Source organism: Fundulus heteroclitus, chromosome 8 (genome assembly GCF_011125445.2).
Source record: "Fundulus heteroclitus isolate FHET01 chromosome 8, MU-UCD_Fhet_4.1, whole genome shotgun sequence".
Lineage (NCBI taxonomy): Eukaryota > Metazoa > Chordata > Actinopteri > Cyprinodontiformes > Fundulidae > Fundulus > Fundulus heteroclitus.
Window position 1 is genome coordinate 14,939,864 of NC_046368.1, and position 24,658 is coordinate 14,964,521.

At 38.4% G+C, this 24,658-nt stretch overlaps 1 protein-coding gene across 1 annotated transcript in view; it reads left to right on the plus strand.

Annotated features, from left to right (window-relative positions):
- Positions 1–24,658, plus strand: part of LOC118564019 (matrix metalloproteinase-17-like) — a 193,868-nt gene that overhangs the window by 44,143 nt on the left and 125,067 nt on the right. Inside the window, exon 2 of the mRNA XM_036140712.1 lies at positions 5,294–5,538. Within this exon, the coding sequence (XP_035996605.1) occupies positions 5,383–5,538 (156 nt within the window). The 5' untranslated portion in view covers positions 5,294–5,382. The remainder of the gene's footprint in view (positions 1–5,293; positions 5,539–24,658) is intronic.

Consider the following 24,658-nt stretch of genomic DNA (forward strand, 5'->3'; position numbering starts at 1 on the left):
ATATAAGACAGAAGTCTAATTTATCCTGTAAGTGAAATAATGAGACAGACAAAAAAGTGCAGTGCCGTGCAAAGTATTCTCACCCCTTAAACTTCTGCATATTATCACCATTAACTTTACCTTTGAGTTGTAGCTCTTGCTTTAGTATAGGACCGCTGCACTGCTGGAAGGTGAAGCCTAGTCCCAGACTCGTCTATGCAGCCTCCAACAGGTTTTCTTCTGGGATTGCCCGGTATTTATTGCCATCCCCTTTCTCCTCCCCTCTGATCATATTCCTCGTCCGTGCGCAGGGAAAAAGCATCCCCACATCATGATGTTGGCACTAGAACGTCTCTCCATATATTTTTGTTTAATCTTAGAGTGTATTCACACCTGCCACATTTGGTTGGCTTTAAACGGACCAGAGTTTGTTTCCCGCCTTGCTCCACACCTTTTGTGCCGGTGCGAATACACACAAGTGAACCCTGGTCAGAATTAAACCATGACCACCTTTTTGAGATGCTCTCAGTTTGCTTCTGATATGAATAAAACACGGCCGGGATCTGACCTAACAACAGAAAACGTGCATCTCTTTGAATTTATCAAGCCACCGTGGCTGTGAATGTAGTGCTGAAATCACACCCTTTGCTTAGCAATGCTGCTATCAGCATGCTGTGGGACTCCTTCAGCTTACGGATACATTCTCTCAGGCGTTCCAAAATTAGAAATATAATGTCTCAAAAACCTGCGTTGAATGAGCTGCTCTTGCCACTCACAGTGATTTATCAGCTGTAATAAAAGCCTCGCCCCACCCATGTCACTTCTGTCCAATGGTAGCCCACGTGGCTTTATTACAAGTCATTGTTCACTGGTGAAAAGTACAATGTCAAAGCAAACCGGACCAAACGAAAAGTAAAGTCTGCTTTTGGTCCAGACCAAACAAGTGGAACAATGGACGTTCCTAGTGTGAATTTTTTTTACACTCTTTATCAAAGGCCAAATTGGCGGTGTGGACAAAAATAATACTGACAACAAATTTTCCCACTTGAGCTGTGCAGCTCTTCTGAAGTTGTTATAGGTCTTTTGGTTGCTTCTCTAAATAATGTTCTCCTTATACTGCCGGTCAGTTTAGGCAGTGGTCCGTGTCTTGGTCAGTTTCCAGTTTTGCCATACTCACGCGACCCTTGTCAGAACAGCTGTTTATCCATGCTTTCAATTATATTAAAGTAAATCCTATTTAATAAGGAGATGACTTCTGATGGTAATGTCAAGATTAGTAGGTGCATTAGCATATTTAAATTTGACAAACAAAAATCGTGAAAACCATGTATAATTTCCCTTCCATATCACAGTTATGTGCAACGTTGGGTTATAACATAAATTCCCAATAAACAACACTGAAGTTTGTTGTTGTAACAAGACACGGTATAAGGATGGTGAGGGATATGATTACTTTTGCAGGGCACCATACATGTACGACAGAGATTAATTAAGCTTACATGAATTTTTAATATGACCGTGTTGGCCAATTAAACAAAGTGTGACTACTGAATATAAAATGCATGGGGTTTGAATTAATTTATTAATATTTTATCTGACAATGTCTCCATAGTCTTGTATCATCTCATTAAATCGCACATAAACTGGTTCATCACTCCTAAGTGGAAACTGACAGGGACTCATGAATCCCAAAGATGAAGACTTATTTATCTTTGGGAGTTCACACAACAGTAGCAGTTAGTAAATCTAGATGATCAAAGATAACAATTTTTGCTTCGGAAAAAGTGTTCTGATGAAACTCTAGTATCTCAATATTCAACACTTGCCGGTTCATTCAGGTTCTACTATTTGTTCAGGATTGCCTTCAACTGTTCTAGTTAACTGAATCACCACTTCTTTGTTCTAATTTCTATCTACATTTTATTCCTACTTGCTTTTATTCTGTTTTAATTTGCTATATTTGAATCATGTAAAGCACTTTGCATTGTCCCTGTACTGAATTGTGCTATATACATAAATTTGCCTTGCCTCGCCTTGCCTTACTATAAGCCCAATATTTGAATTCAAGAAAATCAATATTTTCCAATCCAAGACTTGACATTTAGTGCCCTTAATTTTCAACAAGCTTATATAAAGTTCTGTCAGCTATGCAGCAGTTTTGCTCTTATCTCCAGCTGAATGCAGCTAACCATATTACAAGGCAGATTTAGATTTAAAGCAATCTTTTGATTCATTTTGTAAACATGGTTCTTCTTACTTTAAGTATTGTCAATGTTTTGCAATGGCGCTGCCAGAGTCCTGGCCCTGAATCTGATACAGTATTTGTGGAGGGAGCTTAAAGATTAGTGTGATGGCAAGGAGGCCTTCCAACCTCAGAGACTTGTAGCTTTAAACAATTGTTCAATGTAGTATTTTCATACTGATTAGCGCCTTTGTTTATCAAACCCTATAGTATTAAAATCTGCCATAAAGCTGGTTTGAGCTCAAATTTAGGTCTCATCTTATTCCGAGCATATTCATCAGAACCTTAAGGCGCCCGCTATCTAGACTCACTGGTTAAAAATATGATTGATGTATTTAATAAAAGGAAAGTAGCTTGAAATGAAGATAAACTGGGCAAAAAATGAATTTATTTATGTAAAGGCTTGAGCCCTGGCGCTCTTTAAGCCACTTCTTTTTTGCAGTCCAGCCAGGAGGCTGTGATGCACTGAAGAAGTGTTGTAAATCATTAGGGACAGAGCGGTTAGGTTATGGATACTGTCGATCAAAGTAGATACAGAATGCATAGGATGCTGCCATTGGCTGCAAGTCTTTGGGCTCAGAGGTGTGAATGCATATTGTTATTCCAGTCTAAAGTAGATAAGTCACCTTGATGCACCAGCTAACAGCCACTTTTTTTCTTTTTTTTTTGCATGCAATATTTTGCTTTGCGTGCAGATAGATGTTATCTTTAGGGTTTTCCTCCAGACCAACTGGAACCAATATGTCTTTAACATGAGGACATTATTTGTGAGCAGACAATCACTTTATTGGGACATTAAACTTGGGTGACTTAAATAGAGCATTTTACTATAAAATCCTAAATGTTTCACTCTCCAAGCAGTTTTTTGTTCATTCTTCTACTTCTGGATGTTTGAAAAGATTAAACTGTCTACTTTTTGTTGATCATTTACGCTTTGTGTGAAAATGATAATGATAAATCCATGTTACACAGCCCAAGATTCACATGATACGGAACGATCCTTGTTCACACAAGACTGATTCTGACCTGCCTTCAACTTTTTTTCCTATGGTCCAGGTTTAAATCCAGAATGTGAAGTCATCAACCCTACAAGCAAAGGAACAAAGTCCGTGCCACTTAATCTGCTGACAATGATTTAGTCTTTACAGAGACTAGGAGATATGCCTCTTTTGTTAGGAACGGAGGATAAGAGGTGCAAGCCTCAGCATAAACTATGATTAAACTATTGTGCTTTTTAGATCATTAAAAGAGATGTAGTAAAAAGAGATAAAGTCTCCCAAAATATTGGCCTCCAAGAGCTAATGCTTTCCTAATGTAATTATGCCATTATGTCATTAGCCTTGCTCAGGCTTATATTTCATAAACCATGTAGAAAAGAAAAAAAAAAAAAAAACAGTAGCACCTGTGATCAATCAGCAGCATAATTCTTGGCACCACATGAGATCACATTAATAGGCTACTGTAACAATCGAGTTGTGTCTGAATTAGCCTTCAGGCCACCTTTTTTTTTTATCTTATGTGAATCATGATTGAAGTCCAAAAACATTAAATAAAAGGCCTCTCAAACTGAATTCAAACTGACAGCTGTTGTTAGTAAGTCAAAGGAAACTTAAGAATCAACTTTCAAACTAAAAGCACACAAATGCAATAATTTGGTTGGCCGTTCTACGATGATCGCACATGCTCTCCTCAGGCTCCAAGAAACTGTGGAGCGGGACTATCTGTGTCAACATCTTACACATTTAGGCTGGTCAAACGTGGAATGAAAAGGAAATATTTGAAACCTTGTTACAGATTGATACAATATTTATTCTTTTAAGAAAACACAAAATACAATTTAAAAATACTTGCAAAAGTTAGATTCAGTGGCGTCACCCAGATGGGTAAGCCTCAGGCTGAAAGCATAATATTTTAGAAATGTGAAATAGAAATAAGAAATAAATAGAGGAGACAACAAGTTTAATTTACTATTAATATATTTATGCATTGATATACCGGTCTATTTTTCGTCTTCAAAGCATGCTAAAGCATGCATAAAATGCAAATCCTTATACAACAACAACATATTAAAATAAGATTTTTTTAAAAATCCCTCTACGGGGCCAGTTGGACCACGACGCTGAACATTTTCTGGAATTGCCCCAGCTTAATTGAGACCAGCATAAAAAGCAGAATATGTAGACTGATCAAATTTGGATTGTTTCTATCTGTCTGCTTGTCCGGCTGGATCCATTAATATCAGTTCAGTATTTTATATTGTTTCTGATAAGTAGAATGGGCCCTCTCAGGGGAGTAAGTTCCTCTTTGGTGGACCATGGGGTGGCTGAATGAAGGTTAAGCCCAGGGCACGATTCATGGAAAAACTGCCACTGCTTCTTTCTTCTTCTTCTTCTTCTTCTTCTTCTTTTTTTTTTTTTTTCTGTCACCATGAAGTTAATGACGTTGCCTAGAAAATGCTCCACCTTCAAAAGTATATTTTCAGGGTAGATTTATGATTCGACCCAAAATATTTGACATTATTTACATAAACTGTAATTTTTTCCCCCTGCTTTATTCGTTGAATTAACCACCACACACATGGTGTCCAGTGCTTTTTAGTTGACCCGCTTTTTAATTGTCTGTGTTTTTTACTTTAAGAACGTCTTCCGGAACTTGATTGGGTAACTGCGCCAGGGCTGGGGGGGGTCCTACTTGCGCGCGACATAACCACGCGCAGCTGGCGGCGGCTGCTTACATTTTTTTTTTCCCCCTTCTCATTTTATGCTCGACACTCTCGGTCTGAGCGCAGAGCTCGCGCGCGCGTGTTGCCACAGGGATCTTACCTCTGACGGACCTGACACGAGACAGTCGTCCTGTCTCTCACAGACAACATTTAGGTGTTTGTTGCAAGTTTTTAGTTTTTGTTTCTGAATAATAATCTCCTGCCACCAAAGTGTTCTGAATGCCTCGGCTGCTTTACCGGCAGCGGGTTTCATGGGTTCTATGTGTTTGCGCTCAACAGTGAGGTAGACTCATACTCGCGTATCTTTTTATTTTTATTTTTTTTTATTATTATTTATTTTATTTCTACAGTGTCTCTGCTTGTGATTTATCCCGCGGATGGATGCGGCCGTCGGGCTGGACGTTTGAGCCCAGCAGGATCAACCTGTCATAGGGGCATCATGATTTCTCTGGTTCTCCGCAAGTGGATGAGGAATATCTCCCATGAGATGCTGCTGCTGCTGCTGCTCCTGCTGCCGCTGGTGCCGGTGTGCTGTTTCCTGCCTCTGACCGGAGCGGCTCCCGCGCTGACGACCGAACAGCTGGACATGGGGGTGGTAAGTTTATTTTTATTTTCTTTCCGCCCCTTTTCATTTAGCCTACTTGTCGGGAAACGACGGGCTCGGGAAGTTCCCCTCGTTCGTAGCAGTTTTTTAAACGCAACCATCCTCACACCGACCCCGGCCACTTTGATCCTCTTTCTTATCTTGGAGGGGGGGGGGGTTCTCTTGAACGTCCACTATGAAGAGCAAGCGCCGTCCTCTCCAAATACTTGCTCTGAATGTTAACGCCGCTCTGCAGTCCAGTTCACGAAGCAGAGCGGCTGTGTAGCATACACATGGCGTGATTAGAAGAGAAGAAGAAGAAGAAGAATCAAGTCATTAAAAGAATGTGAATCAAGTTTTCTTTGATGCAGTAAATAAGCGTCTTTGCTTTGAGGAGTCTGCACTTTTCATTCTATAGATTAAAAAAAATAAAATAAAAAAATCACTAAAACGGTCCAATGAACTGTACGGCAGTGTGCGAGAGAACTGGAAACATTGACATAAATTAAAAAAAAAAATAAAAAAATAAAAAAAAGGGAGCGAGGCTGATTGGAGAAACAGGCAGCTGTTTGAGCCCTGACTGCATCTGTAAAGTGTTTCCGCGCTACTGTTAAATGTAGATTGCACCAGACCTCTTAAATGGTTTTAAAGCATCTAATCTGTCCGTGAAATCAGTGCTGAAATGGAATGTGGCAATTTATCACAACAGAATCACAGCATGTATGGTATACAATCAGGAGATCTGGGTGTAGGCTCCTGTGTGTGTGTGTGTGTGTGTGTGTGTGTGTGTGTGTGTGTGTTTGTGTGCGTATTGTCTCTCCCAGGGATTTGATGGAGAATATACAACATGCCTGGTATATATGTGCGAGAGTATGCAAGCATTTCTCTTAAAATGAGTCAGTTTGTACCTTGTACGACTGGATTATCTTCATCATTTCCCTCCAACGGGATGCATTTTCGTCATCGTTAACAATACATTTGCAGTGTCTGGCTTTCTTTTTAGAACTCCAACTTTTCCCTCTGACAACTATCCCTTGTTCTATAAAGATTTCTGCTTGATATTTGCTCGAAGTCTGGGTTGCTCTATTTGGTTTGGGGGAGCCTATGTGTCCTTTTCTAAGTTGTCCCTTTTAGCAGATGACGGTTTGAACCCCACTTAAAAAGACTATATGAGGAAGTGATGTGATTGAAATCCTAGTAATAAGCCAGCTTATGTTACCAACACGTTATATCAGTGTCACTGCTGCGCCTCATGCTCTTAAAGCCGATATCGAGACATTATCTGATGCACCTAAACTCCAAAGATTTTCTTCCCTGCCTTTTTAAAAGGTTAGTTTGTTCACATCTGATAGTTTATTTTTTACCACTACTTGTGCAAGCTGCATAGTTTGGACTGAACAGCTTCCCGTGTTTTTATCTTCACCTTTATGTCTGGTTTTACTCTATCTGTCCCCGACTTGACTTTATGGTTCTACGTCTGAGCACTCAGTCACGCACACACTGCCATGCAAAAATATTCATACTCCCGGAAGTCTTTTATATCCAGAAATTTATCTCACAGCCAGATACTTATATGTACTCTAATGGTATTTTCTTACGTCCCGCATCATGACCAGCACATTGTAGCGTATCATTTTCAAGTGAAGGCTTCAGAAGTGCATGAGAAGAGAATGGTAGGTTTGCAGCTCTGACAAACTCTGTTCAGGGGTCTCAATCTCTTTACCTCAAGGGCTACAGACCTGCCACTTTTAGATCCATACCCATTCCGACACGCCCGGATTAAATGGCTGAATTACTTCCTCAGAGATTCGCTTTGAGTTATTTACAGTAAAGCGTGTTAGAGGAGCGATGCATCCATGTCCTGCAGGACAGTGGCTCAGGAGGACCTCAAGTTGGACAGCCAGGCTCTTTCAGTTTTCTGATTGTGAGTTCTCAAAGATTGGGATTCTGTTTTATTAACCAACCATACCTTACAATTCCCTGAAATCGTTATCCCTGAGCTGTTTGGTGTGATGTTTGGTAGTCTTGACCTTGCTGTTTGTTCACCAACGCGACTCCCACGTAAAGCAGCAACAAGTCCCACGTTAACTCTGAGGGAGCTGCAGAGATCCACAGCTCTGGTAGTAGAAACTTTAAACAATAACATTTTTGCACTCCATAAACTGACCTATGTGGCAAAATGGCAAACTAAAGCTACCTTCACACTGCAGGGAAATGCGACCCAAATCCGATCTTTTTGCCCCATATTTGTCTTTTTCACTTTCATGTCACTCTCCTGTCTCTCACTACACACCCACACACAGTAGCAGCAGCTGGCGCTCCGTAAAATATTTCCTCTTCTTCTTGCTATGATGTGGTCTTAATATTGTCGGCTCCCATTGCTTAACAGCTTTCTAATAATAACAAGGAGAGGTGCTGGCCGGTATCCACATTTTTTTTCTTTTATAGTTTTTTTTTTTTTAAACAAAACTTTATTGAACACTTCTAGAAACGGTCACCATTGCTTCCACAAACGTGCACTGCCCTGTTAACCTGACACCGCCAGATGGATTTGCTCCGCATTTCCATCTGGAAACCTTCCGTTGAAGTAATTTTGGGAAGGGGCGGAAATACTGGTTAGCTGATTGGCCTATGTTGGTGATAGACGGACCAAATAAACCAATCAGATCAACGAAGCATATGACGTACTAACAGCGACGACGAAAACACAACCGCAAGCTCTTGCCGAAACCAGTCGGGAGAAGAGCAAAAACATCTTTTCCTCTGAGAAAAGCCTCCAGAGCAGTGTTTTGCTCTTCTTTCAGTGAAGAAATACTCTGTAATTCCGATAAAACTTGCTCGATAGCCACGCTAACGCTAGTTTCATCGGCTGAAGCCGCCATGTTCTTTAGACTGAACTGTCACGCTTCTCGTTGCGTCACACCTCAACCCGCTTCAAAGCCAACGCTGATTGGATGTCCATTTGGTGAACGGCTCCAAATTTTCTTTAACGGTAAGAGGCCAGACTGATCTGCGAGTGAAACCTTGAAAGCTTGCGAGATCAGGATGGTCTCACGAGGCTACTGCCCTGTGACGTCTCCGTCTGTCTCCTGCGCATGCGGGTCGCTTTGGGGTCTTCAACCGTTCAGACAGCCGTATGATGGCGGTTGCATTTAATAGTGGTATGAGCGGCCGCCTCAAAAAAAAAAAATGCAATTTCAGCAAAAAATTGGAATTGAGCATCAAGAGTCGCTGTTGAGACCCCGGTTTACGTGTGATCACGAGCAGTGCAGGGAACACAGCAAGCATGTGGAACAAGGGGCTCTGGTGAGTTCAGACCCAAATCCTACATTGCAATTACGCACTACTTTGTGTGGGACCATGAAAGACATGAAGTTTGTGATTATAAAATAAATTAGCGGAATGAACAATGTTACAGTGGGAAGTGTGTGAAGTAATACTCAAGAGATCATTTATTGGGTTTTTTTGTAAGAAAAATGTATTTTATTTTCTAAGACTGCAGAAAGTTGTCCTTGCTCGACGTTTTACTACTGGTGGAACTACTATAGAGCTGTAGAGGAGGATACAGGCAGCAGAGCAAGAGAACAGCAAAAACAGCCCACTGACTCATCTATATTCATGTTTTTGTGATAAAATCACCACTTTATGTGTTTGTATGAATGTTGCATATGACGGGAGAGTGGGAGGAACTCCACAAACAGGCAGTAAAGTTTTTAAACAGGACGTACCACGAGCACACGAACACTTGCCTATGTGAATGCACCTGACAATTATCATCACTATTAACGGATTCGGACAGTTTTTAGGCTTTGCACTTCAGAGCTGTCCGGGAACTTGAAAGTCCGATCTATCTGATGCGAACGCCGGCGCTCTCTCTTACACTGCTTCTCTGAAAAAAACATCTTGGAAATGTCATTTCTGCCCAGTATATAGGAAAAGAGCTGAACGATAATACTTGACGTGGCCTTCTTTGTTCCTTTAATTGCTGTTGATTTAAGAGCATCAGGCAGGAGCCGTTTGTATTTGGTAAGTCTCGCACAAATTTCTTTTGAGAGTTAGATAAACAACGACAGACAAAAACGACGGTGTCTGTGGATGAAAAGCTGTTACCATAGCAAAGAAAGTACAAGCTTTTTTATGTATTTGTAGGCCAAACTGCAAAATACTCAGCCTGCACTGCAGCTTAATGTCTGAAGGACTTTAGTCTTGATGTGATGTCTGTGCTTTGCCCAACTTTATGCTCCTATATATGCAAAATAACACAAGGTGGTTATTATGTTCACATTTGCTCCATAGACTTGCAGCATATAAGCTGCAGGCATGCATCTTATAGAACAGAAATGGCATTTCGCCTGAATTTCTCTGCTTTCCTCTTGAGAACAAATGTGAAACCATATTGTTATTGCTTTCTATCACATAAAGCTTGAGCTTTTGATATTTTCCTAAGCGTTGCATCAACCGGAGGAGGCCTTGTGTTTCATAGTAATCAGTTTTATAACTTGTTCATTGTCTTACAGGTAAATCTTTTTTTTTTCTCATATCAAACTCTCACTTAGAGAGTTTGATATGAGAAAAATGATCACATGGTTTTCTATAAAGCTTGAATCAAATGTTTTGAAATTATTGTAACAATGTGATCCATTCTCAACCGATAATGGACCTGAAAACAAAATTATAACTTTGTGGGCTAAAGTGTGCATCATGCTCTTCCCCTTCTTTGGCGTTTTCAGCACTTTATGGCACCCTTGGTAAGATGTGGGGGGTAAAAAAAAATACTTAAATTAAAAAATAAGTTCACCATTTATTGCATTAAATAATATATCAAAATTTGATGTTTGGCTTATCTGCTTTGTACAGCCAGAGGTGGGGTTTGATGAAAATAGTAGGCCAGGCACATTATCTGTAAGCAGAGAGTAGCTCCTGAAACTGATTGTTTTAAGCGGATGGAGTCAGCCATTTTGCTGGCTAAATGCAACACATCCATCTCTGATGGAATGAGTTGGTGAGGGTGCAGCGTGGACCGCTGGGTCTGTTGAGCTAGAGATTGTCTAGCAGGAAGAAAACATGTATCCCCATGAAACACAGCCTGGGTGGATTTCTCACTGGACCATACACTTTGAGAAGAAAATGGAAGTAGCTAAAAAGTAGCTGTGGGTTTTTTTTTTTTTTTTTTTTTTTTTGTGGTTCACCCTCAAAAGCAAAATACAGGAACCCCCTGAGTCCATAAACCACAAAGACATGAAAGTGGCTTTCAGGTTTGTTGTTTTTAACCTAACTTGGCCATTTCTTAAATACAACCATGTGGGGAGATCCTTCCTTGCAAGTGCAGGAGACATATCTTATTTATTTTAAAAAATTTTTGGGTGTTAAAAAATACTTGTGATGCATTATCTTCGATTAACAACACAAGTCACAGGAATGGAGTCCCTTCATAGATGCATTGGAGCTGTGCTATCTCTTTAGAGTCTTTGTGTGACTCTTACTGTGTAGGTCAGCAGGCAGCAAAGTAAACATTATTGCTGTGACCTTTTCAACAAGATAAATGATTGTAAAGCCATGTGCATTACCGTGGTTGAGAGGTCCAAGTAGGGGCGGATCGCGCAGACTTGATTTTCTTTAAACAGTATGGCATGTTATGAGGACAGAGTGGAGGAGAATCTTTCAAAAGCATGATACCTCGGATGTGTTTTCAGCTTGTACCATCTGGCAGGGGAACAAATAATAAATAGACCCAATTACAGCTTCTCTTGTAATTGGGTCTATTTACTTAAGTGTTGTTCAGAATGTTCATCAGTGCACAGTGTCACTTTTCAGCAAATAAAATGGTAAAAATATGTAATTTCGGCTTTTGTCAGAACCTGATAAATCTGTTTTTGAGCAAAAATTAAAAGTATAAAAAAACAAGTATTTTAATCAATACCTTTGTGGTTTCGACTAGTGACTATTTTGATTATCTACTTATCAATTTTATTTAGTTAGTTGATTAGTCAATGACTTTTCAACCTGATGCTATTACTTTTTTATGCAAATTCTCACAGTAAATTTCAGTGATGATGAAACCCATAAAAATACCTTTTCCCCTTCTTTGATCAGCTCTAATGCAAATGCAAAATAAAAGTAAGCCAGTTTTATTCTTTACTAAATATAGATTCTGTAAACCACAGTGTGTGATTAGCTAATCCTTTATTCTATTTATAAAGGGGGAAAAAGGTTATTTCAGTGCTTTAGTTGGCATGTAGACCACATTACATCAGTTCAAGCATGGCAGCTGCAGGAAGCCTGAAGCTAAATTAGATTATTTGACGGTGAACAGGCACTTAATGTTTTCACACATACAATGAAAGGTTTCAGAAATCACAAACTGTGCTTTAAAGAATAGTCAGTTCAGGCTTTTACTGGCTGCTACCTATTCTTTTAAAAGCAGCTTTCTCTGTAATCTGCCCTGCATATTCCTACAGTTTACTGATGCTGATTTTAATTTTAAGGGCCATAACACATAAAATAGTATACAATTTGTTATTAAATTGATTAAGTTATTTTTTATTTGATTGACAATAAAAAAAACTACAGGGTTGCATCCATTTTGAGTAAAAGCACATCTCTGATTTTTATGAATCTCAAAATGTGCATCAACATGCATGCTGTTGATGTGTTTATTGAGTAAAATGGTGGTACTTTTTGTTTTGAAACATTTAATGAATAGAAAAAAACCTGATATTTTAGTTATTTGATCTTTTGAATAAAGTACATTAAGAAATAATTGCCCCCCCTTCCAATCTCTGTTTGATAGAACGGTTCATTTATACTGATCAGTTTAGAGTAATTAAGTCCAGGTTTGAGTGGTTAAAGCATTTAAGATTTTGAACAAAGCTGAACAAGTTTTTTTTAAGCAGTAATAGCATCTAATGGAATCCAGTGGCAACTTCTGCTTTCTCTTTCTCGCTTATTGAATATCATTGCTAACATGCTGGCAAACATGAGAGAAACGATATTCACCTAGTAGCCATCATTTATTAGATTAGTGTATACCACTCTGGCTTTATTGGATAAACATCAGAAATGTGCCTATTCTTAATTATAACAATCCAATTCAATCCTTACACCTGTGTTTTTATTCCTGGACTTCAGCTTAGTCTTAAATACGCTGTCGGCGTTTCCTCACTTTGAAACGGAACAAACGTCAGATAGTGTAACGACTTACTCTGCTGTGGAGCTCCCATTGCCTTCATCAACGACTCCATGTTGTTTCTGCTCTCACTGTGGTGCTCTCGTGTCAGCATGTCCTATCTCACATGTTATTACTTATTGTTTGGTTTTGTGAAGCGCAACATGCTCTCTATCTTTTTAGGACTTAGGTATGAGCCGTGTTCTCTGTGTCATCATTTGTAGAATTTACTACAAAAAAATCAGTATTTGAAAATGCCGCCTCTGCCTAGTTTCGTTTACATTGCTCTGTAGCCAGCCAGCATCAAACAATATTTTGCTTGCAGTCTCATTGATTACGTTAACTAATCATTAAAAGAATAGCTCAAAGTGATTCTATGCATTCTATTCTAATTTATTATCTATCATGAAATGAAGAAAGAGATTGAGAATATGCCCTAGGTTATTAGTTGACCAGTGACTGATAAATTATCACTATGTAGTCAGATTTAGAGGGAGCGTAAATCTGCTCTGCTGAAAGGTGTGAAAGTGCAGAGATTTTCAGATTGAACACAATTTGCTGTCCACATATGTTTGTGTGGATGTGATCATGCATGTGAGGGGGACAGATGACCACTCCGGACAGAAAAACAACCACATAACTACATATAATTCACCTGATGGCTACCATTGCTAAATCCGGGTCCATTACACTTGGCATTCTGTTCAGATGTGGGCTTGAATATGTTTTTTTTGTCAATTTAGCAACCATGCTTTTGTTCAGGTTTTTCTAAGCTCATACCCTTGATTACCTTTTGGGCTTGTTCATTTTACAGCGGTGTAACAATTTAGCTTTATCTATTAGTGATTCAAAATTTAAGCGCTTCAGGGAATTACATCAGCTAAAATGTAATGTGCTCTGTGTTTTCTGCTCATCGTATTATGTTTCTCTTAAGGAATATTTTCTCCAATGAAATGTAGCCACAAGGACCCATTCGCTCAACACACTGCGCTTTCCCTCTGAGAAGAGAGCGTGAGCTGACCAGATTAGCAGCTGATAAATTTCCTTAATTACTGTATATTCAGACGCATGGATAGGCAAATTAAAAACGGAGATGATAAAATTACTCCTGAGTAAACAGGTGAGGTGGTATAAAGAAGTAAAGATTTGATGATGTGATTGTTGTCAACAATGCTACATACACACAATCAACACAATGCTCAGAAAAATATAATTTTTACTTGTTTTTACTTTACTGGTCATAACTTGCTTTGCCTCCTTAAAGGCGTATTTAAGCTGATATCGTTGGAGACCTGGCAGATTCTGATGCTTCTTCAGTGCTCCCTAAACACCTTTTTTTTTAGGTAATAAATTAATTTTAGCTAAACACTTTGCAAGCTCTGAAGGGTAGGGCGACCTTAAATCCTATCAGGATACTTGTAGTTGCCTCAAGGGCTCCGTTGAGGCTACTGAGAAGTATTGTTAGTGTTTGTTTCCCGTCATTTTGAGGTGTGGTGCAGCCTGTGTGCTTAAGAATGAACTACTGGGTGGCAGTGAATTCATTGGAGCTAGACAAGGGCAGGATTAATACTGTCAGGGATTCCTGGGAAGCAACACTCATATTCACATTCAATTCTATTGCTACATTCATCTGATGGTAGTAACTCCATTAAAAAAACTAATAACCAGTTGTTTTAAGTTCAAATCGTTTCTTGACAAATCAATTAAAGCAAAAGCCATTTAAGTCATACTAAGGGCTTGTTCATGCTGGACCAAGACCACACCATGATGTTAAAAATGAGATAAAGCATTGAAGGTCTCTGTAGAGTCTTTGTGGTTTGCGGCCACCACTAATTATGGATAAGGGAGCATGACACTAACGTATGTCTTAGTAGTGCACAAAACATCTGTGGTGAGGTTTCATTATCATTGTGGCAGCACCTCAATGATAATGAAGTGATAGCTTAAGCCTAACTTTTGTCATTAGATGATTTATTTTATTATTTTAAGATGCTATGGTAAATGGTAAATTTAACTTTAACTAGTCTGACGACCCCAAAGCGCTTCACACTACATTCACCCATTCACACCCTGAAGGTGGTGAGCTATGTTAGTAGCCACAGCTGCTGACAGCTGACGGAAGCGAGGCTGTCATACATTGGCCCCATCGGGCCCTTTGACCATTGGCAGCAGGCAATTCGGGTGAAGGTGTCTTGCCCAAGGACACAACGACTGAGACAGTCGGAGCGAGGTATCAAACCGGCAAGAGTTTTTGGGCAAGAGACGATGTACACCCTGTACAGCTCACCAATCTATCCCAAGTCAACACAGACAAACAATCCTGCATGCACACACTCACACCGAAGGGCCAATTAACCTAACAGCCATGTTTTTGGATTGTAGGAGGAAGCCAGAGCATGCAGAGAAAATCCACACATGCACAGGGAGAACATGTAAACCATGCAAAAAGAACCCAGACCAGGGTCTGAACCCAGGACCTTGCTGCCAAACTGTGCTTTGCACCCTAGAGAGAATGTATAGGTAGAAATTACAAAACCCAACAACCAGACTGTACAAAACAAAATAATCCTCTTATAACCACCATGGGGAAAGGCAAACAAGAACACCTGCAGAGAAACAAAACAAACACAGACGGCAACAACACCAGCATCAATAATATGGAACAAAACTGTTGATACTGATAGAGAGAACTACAGAGTTTATAGTTGCATTTTAAAGAAGCTGCAGCATGACTTGTAAGGAACTTGGATGAGATCAGTCCACCATGATAAGTAAAAGACTTTGGATTTTGTGTGAAGGATGCCTTCTGACTGCACTCACTGAGATGTGAGCACATAGCACTGCATCCAAATAAAATTACTGGGCAAAATGATGTGCTCAGCAGTGGGGAGCACTTTGTGCTGAAACCCCCTTTACCTGCATTCTCTCATGTTGAAGATAATACTCATACTATAAGTTTCCTCTGTCACAATAAGGATGAAACTGCTGGTGGAGATGCAGAAACCTCCCAGGTTTATAGAGTGTTTTTGTCAAATTTATTTATACAGCATGCTTAAAAACAAGAGTTGACCAAAGTGCTTCAAAGTTAAACCAAACTTTATAAAATAACAAATAGAATAAAACTGTAATAAGGATGAAAAAAAGCAGTAGAACTGTAAAAATTGTGATTTTTAAAACTATTATTTCATCATAAATTAGTCTAAGCCCAATTAAGAGATTTTAAAAGGACATTTAAATGATACTCATCTCAGAACATCGAGAAGAAACTGGCTGATTGACTGGGGTGTTGTCAAATGTGTGTGGATGTTAAGGAGATCACCTAGATGAGATGGCGCTAGTCTAGACCATTTAAAACTTTAAAAGTGAGCATTATCAGGCAGATAGCCAGTGAAACTGGAGTTACATGTTCATGCTTCTTTGTACCAGTTAAATGATGAGCTACAGCGTTCTGAACTATATGCAGACACTGCAGGGATGATTGATCCAGCCTGGCATATAACAAATTACAATAGTCCAGAGGTGATAAAAGCACAAATAATGTAATCTTCTTATACCCCAGTGAGTCATAGTTGGAAAACGCTTGACTTAATGACAGCACATATCTGTTTGTCCACCTTTATTAGAACTGTCCAGAAAATATCAAAATTTCTTAAGGCTGAGTGATTGCTAATAACAAAGAACCAAGAGCATCGGCTGCAATAGAAGAGGATTAGATTTTTAAACCAGATGACCTCAGTCTTCTTTTCATTAAGGTTAAGAAAATTTACCTCATCCAGATTTTAATTTCTGCCAGACAACTTAATAAGGGTGTCTGTGCATTACTGCTGCTTAGTTTAACTGGCACATAGGCCTGAATGTCATCGGCAAAACAATAAAAAGCTGTGTCACGCTTCCTAAAGATAAACCCTAGCAGGAAACTGCAGATGGCGAGGAAACATCCAAGAGGAGATGTGATGCCAATGGTTGTAGCATTTTAATGCAATGGCCAAAAAAAACTCAGGAAAACTCTCTTTGATGAGAAGATGTTCACTGATCTTTAAACATGGTCTATAAAAGAGATTAGGGTTGATCAAATGGGCAAAATGCGACGCCTTTTTTTTGTGACAAACTTTAGACCTGTATAGACTAAAATAACAGTTTAATATAGTTTTATGGGCTAAATAAAGACAAGAACTTGCCAAAATGAATCTGTAAAAAGATTTCCATCAGTATTCTTTGTTTTCCACACAACTAATTTCACACCAACATTTCTAAGGTTTTTGAAAAATTAAGTACACTCTAAAAACTCTGTTTGTCCAATATGATTCAAAACCCTAAAATCTAAAAGGGGTACACTTTTTTAGCATAACAGTGATTTGCATAACCATTGAAAAGTGTGCACTTTTTCCTGTGTGACAAAATGTTCTACCCTGGCAAGTAAAGTCCACCCTTCAAAAACTCCATCATTTTTCATGTAACCACATCAATGCCTTTTTTTTAATAAAGCCTGAGCTTTTCTAGGGTATGCTAGTTTACTCACCCTCAGCCGTCTCTTTCACAAAGGAATAATTTAAGTTTCTGTTGACAGTATGTTTCTTCTTGCTCTTATGGGTCTTGGGGAGCATTAGTAACCTCACCTATGAATATCAAAAGTAGTCCCATTTTCCACCCTGTCAAGCACTGATTATGTGTCACTCGAAGAAAAAGAAAAAAAAAACGTAATCGAAATTGTAGCTCATCTTGTGAATAGTAAAAGGTGTTTATGTCAGTAAGGACAATCACACCTTGCTAAATACATTTCTTTCTCTTGTTCTGTTTAATTTTATGGATTCCGGACACAGTGTGGTACAATGTATTGTAGGTTTCCCATTCTGCTCTAACACTTGAGTCCTTCAACACCCCCAACATTCTCTTCAGGTGAACTTATCAAATCCTGATAAGTTCCCATCTTAGATCACTGGGAAAGACAAAAATATTTTTATTTTTTTTTTTTATCAGGAAGATAAACAAGATGAGCTTTTAAGTTGTAAAACCAATTTTTAAAATCAATTTCTTGCTGTGGCGTTTTTTTTTTTAACAAATTTAACTTGTACTTTTATTATTTTGGATGTTAAATATATGTATTGAAAGATAAGAAAACAGAGTTGATGAATACCCGTAATACGCTTCGTAATTAGCCAAATAATTAGTTGAACAGATGAGTTCAACTTCATGAATCACTCAAACTGTGATTTGAAAGGTGTTTTTTCTCCACAGATAAAGTTCTTCAAATAGACAGTCTTCTTGCCAGGGCATTCAATAACTCTGTGCTGTTTAAATCCAAATTCATTCTTTTCATGCGTCAATAATTCACCGGCTGACAGCAGTAGCCCGGAAGGTTTTAGTCATGGGAAAATGTTAATATTAATAATTTTTTTACTATGCAGAACAGTATAAAATGGAATTTTTGAACTGGCAACCAATGGTTCTTCCACCTTCATTAGCGCCTCGTTTTCCTGAAAGTTGTTTCTTTTCTTATACACTCTCCACCTCCCTTTATTGTGCTCTTATACTCAACATTGCAGACTTTCTTCTGTGCTGCCTACCATCAAATCATGATTCCTCTGATTACGCCCAGACGCTCAGAGATAGAAAAGGCTGAAAGCAAAGACTAGACGCAGATTCAAGAATTGCTGCACTGAAATAACTAGAGTCAAGGAAAGGAGGTATTCTTTAAAGAAATAAGGTTACCCTCTCTGATGACAATATTGTTTTAAAAATATATAACTGGATTAAAGCCCTTTGATAATGAATCGAATGGTCAGTGGTCATAGTTTTTGTTTCTGGTTCATTACCTCTTCCGAAAAAAAAAAATTGTAGCTCGGTTCACTTTTAAATGATCTGTCTTCTACAATATGTCACGTATAAACCTCTAACTTAATGATTATGAAGAAAAGTAGATCAAAGAGAGGCTGATATTTTTAACAGAATTTTATAAAACTGCTGAACAAAAAGGTTCACAAATGCAAGAATGTGGTCAGTAAGGGAAAAAGAAGGTTAAAATGGCATTACAGACAGTAATCCTTGATTATCAGGGCTTTTCTTTCTACAGGAAGCTGTTTTTGGAAATAGTCACTGAAGGTTAACTCTGCTACATCCTCACTTTGTGAAACATAACAAAACTATTGCCACTTTCATTTAAAAGACGCTTCAGCTATTGCTTGGGGAATTACTTGCTATTTGTCATTTCTTTCTTACATGTCAATCAAATCAATGACAATGAAAAATAAAAAAAAGCACAGCAGGTTCCATTATAAAGGTGATGGTATTGAATCCAATTTTAAAGATGATTATCCCTGTTTATATACTTTTCGATGTTGCCATGTTTGTGGGCATATCAAAAATGCACGTTAAGTAGACCAAATATGAGGAAATAAAGCATGTTTGGAAACTTTCTCCTGTCACACCTTTGATTTATGTTTTTTTTTTTTTATTTGTCCCAGTCTTGTAAAGTGCATGCATATTTGGATCAAGTGTTTTGATTGCAGTGTTTTACTGAGTCAGAAGGGGTTACATTGTTTTTTTTTTTTTTGGATGACATCAGTTTTGCTTTATGTTTTTTCTTCAGTATGGACAAACTGGCCATCTGGAAATTAAAGTTGAATGATTTGTGTGCTCACAAAGTATGTGGCACTGGTCAGTTAGAGCCACTGATTGAGGGAATTTTCGTTGGTGCAGACAAAACATCTGCATAGCACAAGGTTACAGAATATAATCATTGGTTCATTGCTATGAAATTTGAGTAGCACTGTGTACATTTATGTGGTTCGTATTATATATCTGAGTCCCGATGCTCATGAGTGTTTTGATGAGTTATTTGATTAATTTGTTTACTGATTTCAGATTTGCAGTGTGGCAATGCAAGCCCGTCTTTTTTTTCACCTAAGGCAGGATATCTTCCTATGCCACTAAATCTGAAGGCCAAACCACCATAGTCCAAAGTAGTAAAACAAAATCAGCGTCTCTATACAGCTTGTCTGCAGAGGGAAGCATGAAGTACTTTAGAATTTCCTGTTAGATGGTTGCATTGACTGTGGACTTTAGAAAACCCAGTGGACCAACACCAGCAGATGACGCAGTACCCTAAACCATCACTGACTGTGTGAACTTCACACTGGACTTCAAGCAATGTGGATTTTGTGTCTCCACTCTTCCTCCAGACTCTGGGACATTGATTTCCAAATGAAACGCAAAATCTTTAATCTGAAAACAGGACTTTGGACCATTGAACCAGTTCCTTTTCTCATTCATCTGTTCTTAGTAGCTCTTAAAGCACCGACTGCAGCCTCAGTCCACTCCTCTTAAATGTATTTTGCTTGATAATTCTCTCAAGGCTGCAGTTCTTTGTTGCTGATGCACCTTTTCCTACCACACTTCCTTCCACTCAATTTTCTGTGAATATGCTTGGATACAGAACTCTGTAAACAACCAGCTTCTTCAGCAATGACCTTTTCTGACTTACCCTCCTTGTGAAGTGTGTCAGTGGCTGTCTTCTGGACATCTGTCAAGTCAGCAGTGTGTCCTACTGACCCAGAGTGATACACTGTTTAAATGCTCAGGAAACCTTTACACCTTTTGTTTTAAGTTGATTAGTTGATGAGGGTGTAACACCATGAGTTTCCAAAAGTGAACCTATTGTACTTTTCTGAGATACTGAATTTTGGGTTTTCATTATCTGTGAGTCATAATCATCAAAATTAGAAGAAACAAAAACTTTGAATATATCACTATATATAAAGATTCAGTATAACAAATGACTTTCACTTTCTGCAATGACCGGCAAAAAAAGGAACTTTTACTCAATATTCCTACTTATTTTTTTTAGATGTACCTGCATTTTTTTTAATTCTAACTCTCCAAGCTTGGATCATTTGGATATGATTAACTGTGCTGTCCCATTTCCATCAACCAGTTTGACCTCATGTCTGTAGAAATGTATCATGGGACTCATATTCAGGGCAAGGAGATTATTTCAGGAACACAGTCACGTGGGACCCGATTTGTATCACGAGGACACAATATTGCTTCATAAAGATTGACAGGGAGCAATCGTTCAGCATGTTACACACACACAACACATTCTCATCTTCACGAGAAGAGGGAGCAGAGTACTTCAATCAGCTCACATCTAATCTGTCACCTCGGCCGTGTGGAGCATTAAGGTTCCTGAAAGGACATGCAGGTTTCTGAGAGGACTGTCAGGATTATTGAGGAGTTCATGATATCCCCAGAAATCAATTCAAAATGGATCTCAAGGGCTTCGACAGCACATTGAATGCCACTCTATGCATGGTGATGTTTTATTTATGTGTGGCGCTGCAAGACTTTTGCAATTGATATGATTTTCTTTCAGCCAAATATTGCGATTTTCTGTCCACAATCCAATGATTGTGCAGCTAAAATATAGGGGCATATCTCTGCATCATGAATTAACAGTCGGGTGTTCTCATGATTTTTATAAAAATAATAGAATTATGTTTGAACACAAATCATCTGGATTACACATGCATAACCTTAAATTACTGTATACAGGTTTAGGCAGCTTGACATATGAGCAGTTGTTTGCTGCCACAGAAAACAGGAGGTTCAAGGATTTTTTTTGGTGTTGTTGTAAACAACAGATGGACGTGTTCACTAAATAGTAGACACGTGGATCACTTTGATCAGTTTGTTAAAGGCAGCGTGTGTGATAAGAATTTGTATATCACTGTTTTTTATCCATGTTTGTGCTTTATAATTAATGTTGATGAAATATCTTCTGGTTTTTAATCATTTTACCCACAAGTCTACAATAAAAACCTTTATTAATTTTTTTTTTAAGTTTTAAACTCCTAATGCTAAAGGATCTGAATATCATTTAGACATATTTAGATTTGTTTATTATTAGACTACATTAGTTTTAGATTAGTTTTACTTATTTTTTTTCCACTATTATAAACTGTGTGTAACTCTGTGTTTTTGCCACTGTCATACTCAAATTTCCCCCATTGTGGAACAATTAAGGACCATTTATAGCTAAGACAAGATGCAAAAGAAAGTTTGAAATGTCAACCCTTAATTATTTTGTCAAGTTTAAATGAGTCAAATCCTGTTTTACCAAATAAAGTTAGAGTCGCAGAGTTTTCCAGAATTTAAGTAAGAAAAGCCCAAGTCCCTTTTTAAATTACACTCTCTTACCTGCTTTTCTGCTCCTCAGGGGGGTTTGTGTGAAAGAAATCTCCCAAATACACTTTGGTCTTATTTCTTTCTTCTGAGGCCTTCCTCTGCTTCTCATAAACTTAAAAGTTTGCTTCTTGCGACTCTCAGCCATTTTCAAAGTATTTGTTGAGAGCAGAAGAGCTACAATGACACGCTAACACCAAAGCTAACTGGATACATAAATACTAGAAGTGTGCATGCGCAACCAGCATGCAGAAACTAGCAAGGAACTAGCGTGCACATTGGCTTTACCATGTGGGACAACCAATAGATAAGGTGATATCTCCAGAACTCGAGGGGCAGAGGCGGGCATGGGCAGGACAAATGGCAGGGATTGGTCAGAGGAGTTTTTTTTTACTGTTTTCTGCTCAATTATAGTTCTAAAAGTCTGAATCAGTAAAAATCGGTTTTGATAGGTTAATGCCCAGTACAACCTGTGCAATTTTGGGCCGTCGCAGACGACAAATGTAGGAAAATCGTGCGGAAAGTTTTGGTGCTCCTAAATCTGCAGTCTTGCGTGGCACTGTGAGACTGGACAGCCATTGTTAGCGTCTTACAGCCAAAGATAATCTGTAATTAATATCTGCGTGTCAGATATTTAGATTGACTATCCCACAGTATGACAGCTGCTATAACCTACGTCTACTAATCAGAAGCTAGGATGACCTTCCCAGAGACAGAGTGTGGAACAATGTTCATCCCCCCAACATGCATTTAGATATTCTGACGGAAACGGCTTACACTAAATTGCAAAACCAAATCTATGTTGCAAATAAGGAGCAACACAGTTATAAATACAGTTTGGTAGTAAAATCTCTCGTGATGTGATACAATTTTTTTTGTTATAGAGAGTAGTACAAGTCGGATTTTGCTCTATGCTGAGGGGCTCTTTTTGTGGCAGTACAGCATTGTAATAGTTTATAGGTGATGTCTGACTAATATAAAGAGATCAATTTCTGGTCGAGGCTCCATGAACTGCTGCTTTGGATATAAATAATTGTGACCTCATTGTGTCACCATATAATTGACACTCTGTATGGTAAGCTTTCAGACACAATGAAGTAATTGTATTAGGTCATTCTGAAACAAATTACATTTTTACTGTCACTAATACTACCACTTATACTTATTTGTGATGACAAAGTAAGAGCTGCTTTAAAGTATTTGTGTTAAACAGGAAAGTGAAATGTGCCTTTTTATTAATATTTTGACATTTCTTTCAGTATCTTCTTAAAGCACCTTTTATATCAGTGGTTGTTTCCAGACATTTTAGGAAGGAGCCTATAAACTCACCACCTCTTTCTTTTTAAAGTTTCTCTCATCTTTTTGACAGAAACATTCATCTTTAACCAGATTGGATGGGGAGCATCCGTGCAAAGCCCTTTTCAGATCATTCCAGAGACACACTACAGAGTTCAGGTTCAGACTCTTAACTGGGTCATTCCAGGACTTTCTCCGAGTTTTATATAGCCCCTTTGGTGTTTTCCTATTCATATGCTTCTGGTTGCTGTCTCATTAAAATGTGAACCTTAACCCTCTGCCTAAGATGTTGCAAACTTTGGGGAAATAAATTCACAGGCTCTTTACAATTGCATACCTAAACGGTAAATCTATGTATCTACTATTATTTTAAATAGTAGGTGGTGCAGCGCACAAAGCAGAGCCCTGTGAATCACATCTGGAGTAGAATTTTAAAATCTAACAATAATTTGTCTTATTTAAACATTCTTAACATGTTTTTCTATTCACTAAATTAACTTCTTAATAAAGGGTATAACCAATGATAACAGTTTCTGTATCTTCTCGTATAGCAGCCGTTATACTGTAGCATTTCATATTATAACGGGTTAATAGGGTTGTTTTTAGGTCTTGCTCTAGAGTCTATACCTTTCTAACACAATACCAATCTTTTTATTTTTATCTATGGCGGTGTTCTTGGTCCAAATATAAGCTTGCATTAATACAAACAAGTCCATTGCTCACCCTTCACTTGCCCTATTTAGAGATCTATTCCATCTGAAAACAGAACCTATATGTAATGAAGGACATGCAGCATTAGATAATGGCTGAAAAAAAATGAGACGGCACAGTTAAAGACATTTCACAATAGCCAAAGTAGCTTGAATTGTAGGAAAAGCAGTGACCCTAAAGCTTCAGATGATGACAAATTTACTGAAATGTTTGAAAAGTAACTTCTCTAACACCCAGTCGGTCGAGGCAGATGACCGCTCACACTGAGCCTGATTCTGTTGTAAGTTTTTCCTTCCCGTTAAAGGGGAGTTTTCCTTTTCACTGTCACTTCATGCTTGCTCAGTATGAGGGATTGCTGCAAAGCCATTGACAATGCAGAGGACTGTCTACCATGGCTCTACGCTCTTTCAGGAGAAGTGAATGCTACTTGTCAAGACTTAATGCAATCTGCTGGGTTTCCTTAGATAGGAAAGTTTTTGACCAATCTGTATAATCTGATCCAATCTGTATAATCTGATTTAATTTGACTTTGGAAAGTGCCTTGAGATGATATGTATCATGAATTGGAGCTATATAAATAAAATTTAATTTACATAATAGCAATAGTAATATTCCTCTAATTTCTTCTCTTTTTTGTTGTGCTCAAAACAACTACATCTTTCAAGAAACCTGTGGTGTGTTTTTATTTAAAAACCACGGGTCTCTTCAAACACATTACTATATTATTTCATGCAGCAAAGAAGAAATCGCATAATATACTGTTATATGATGGACATAGCT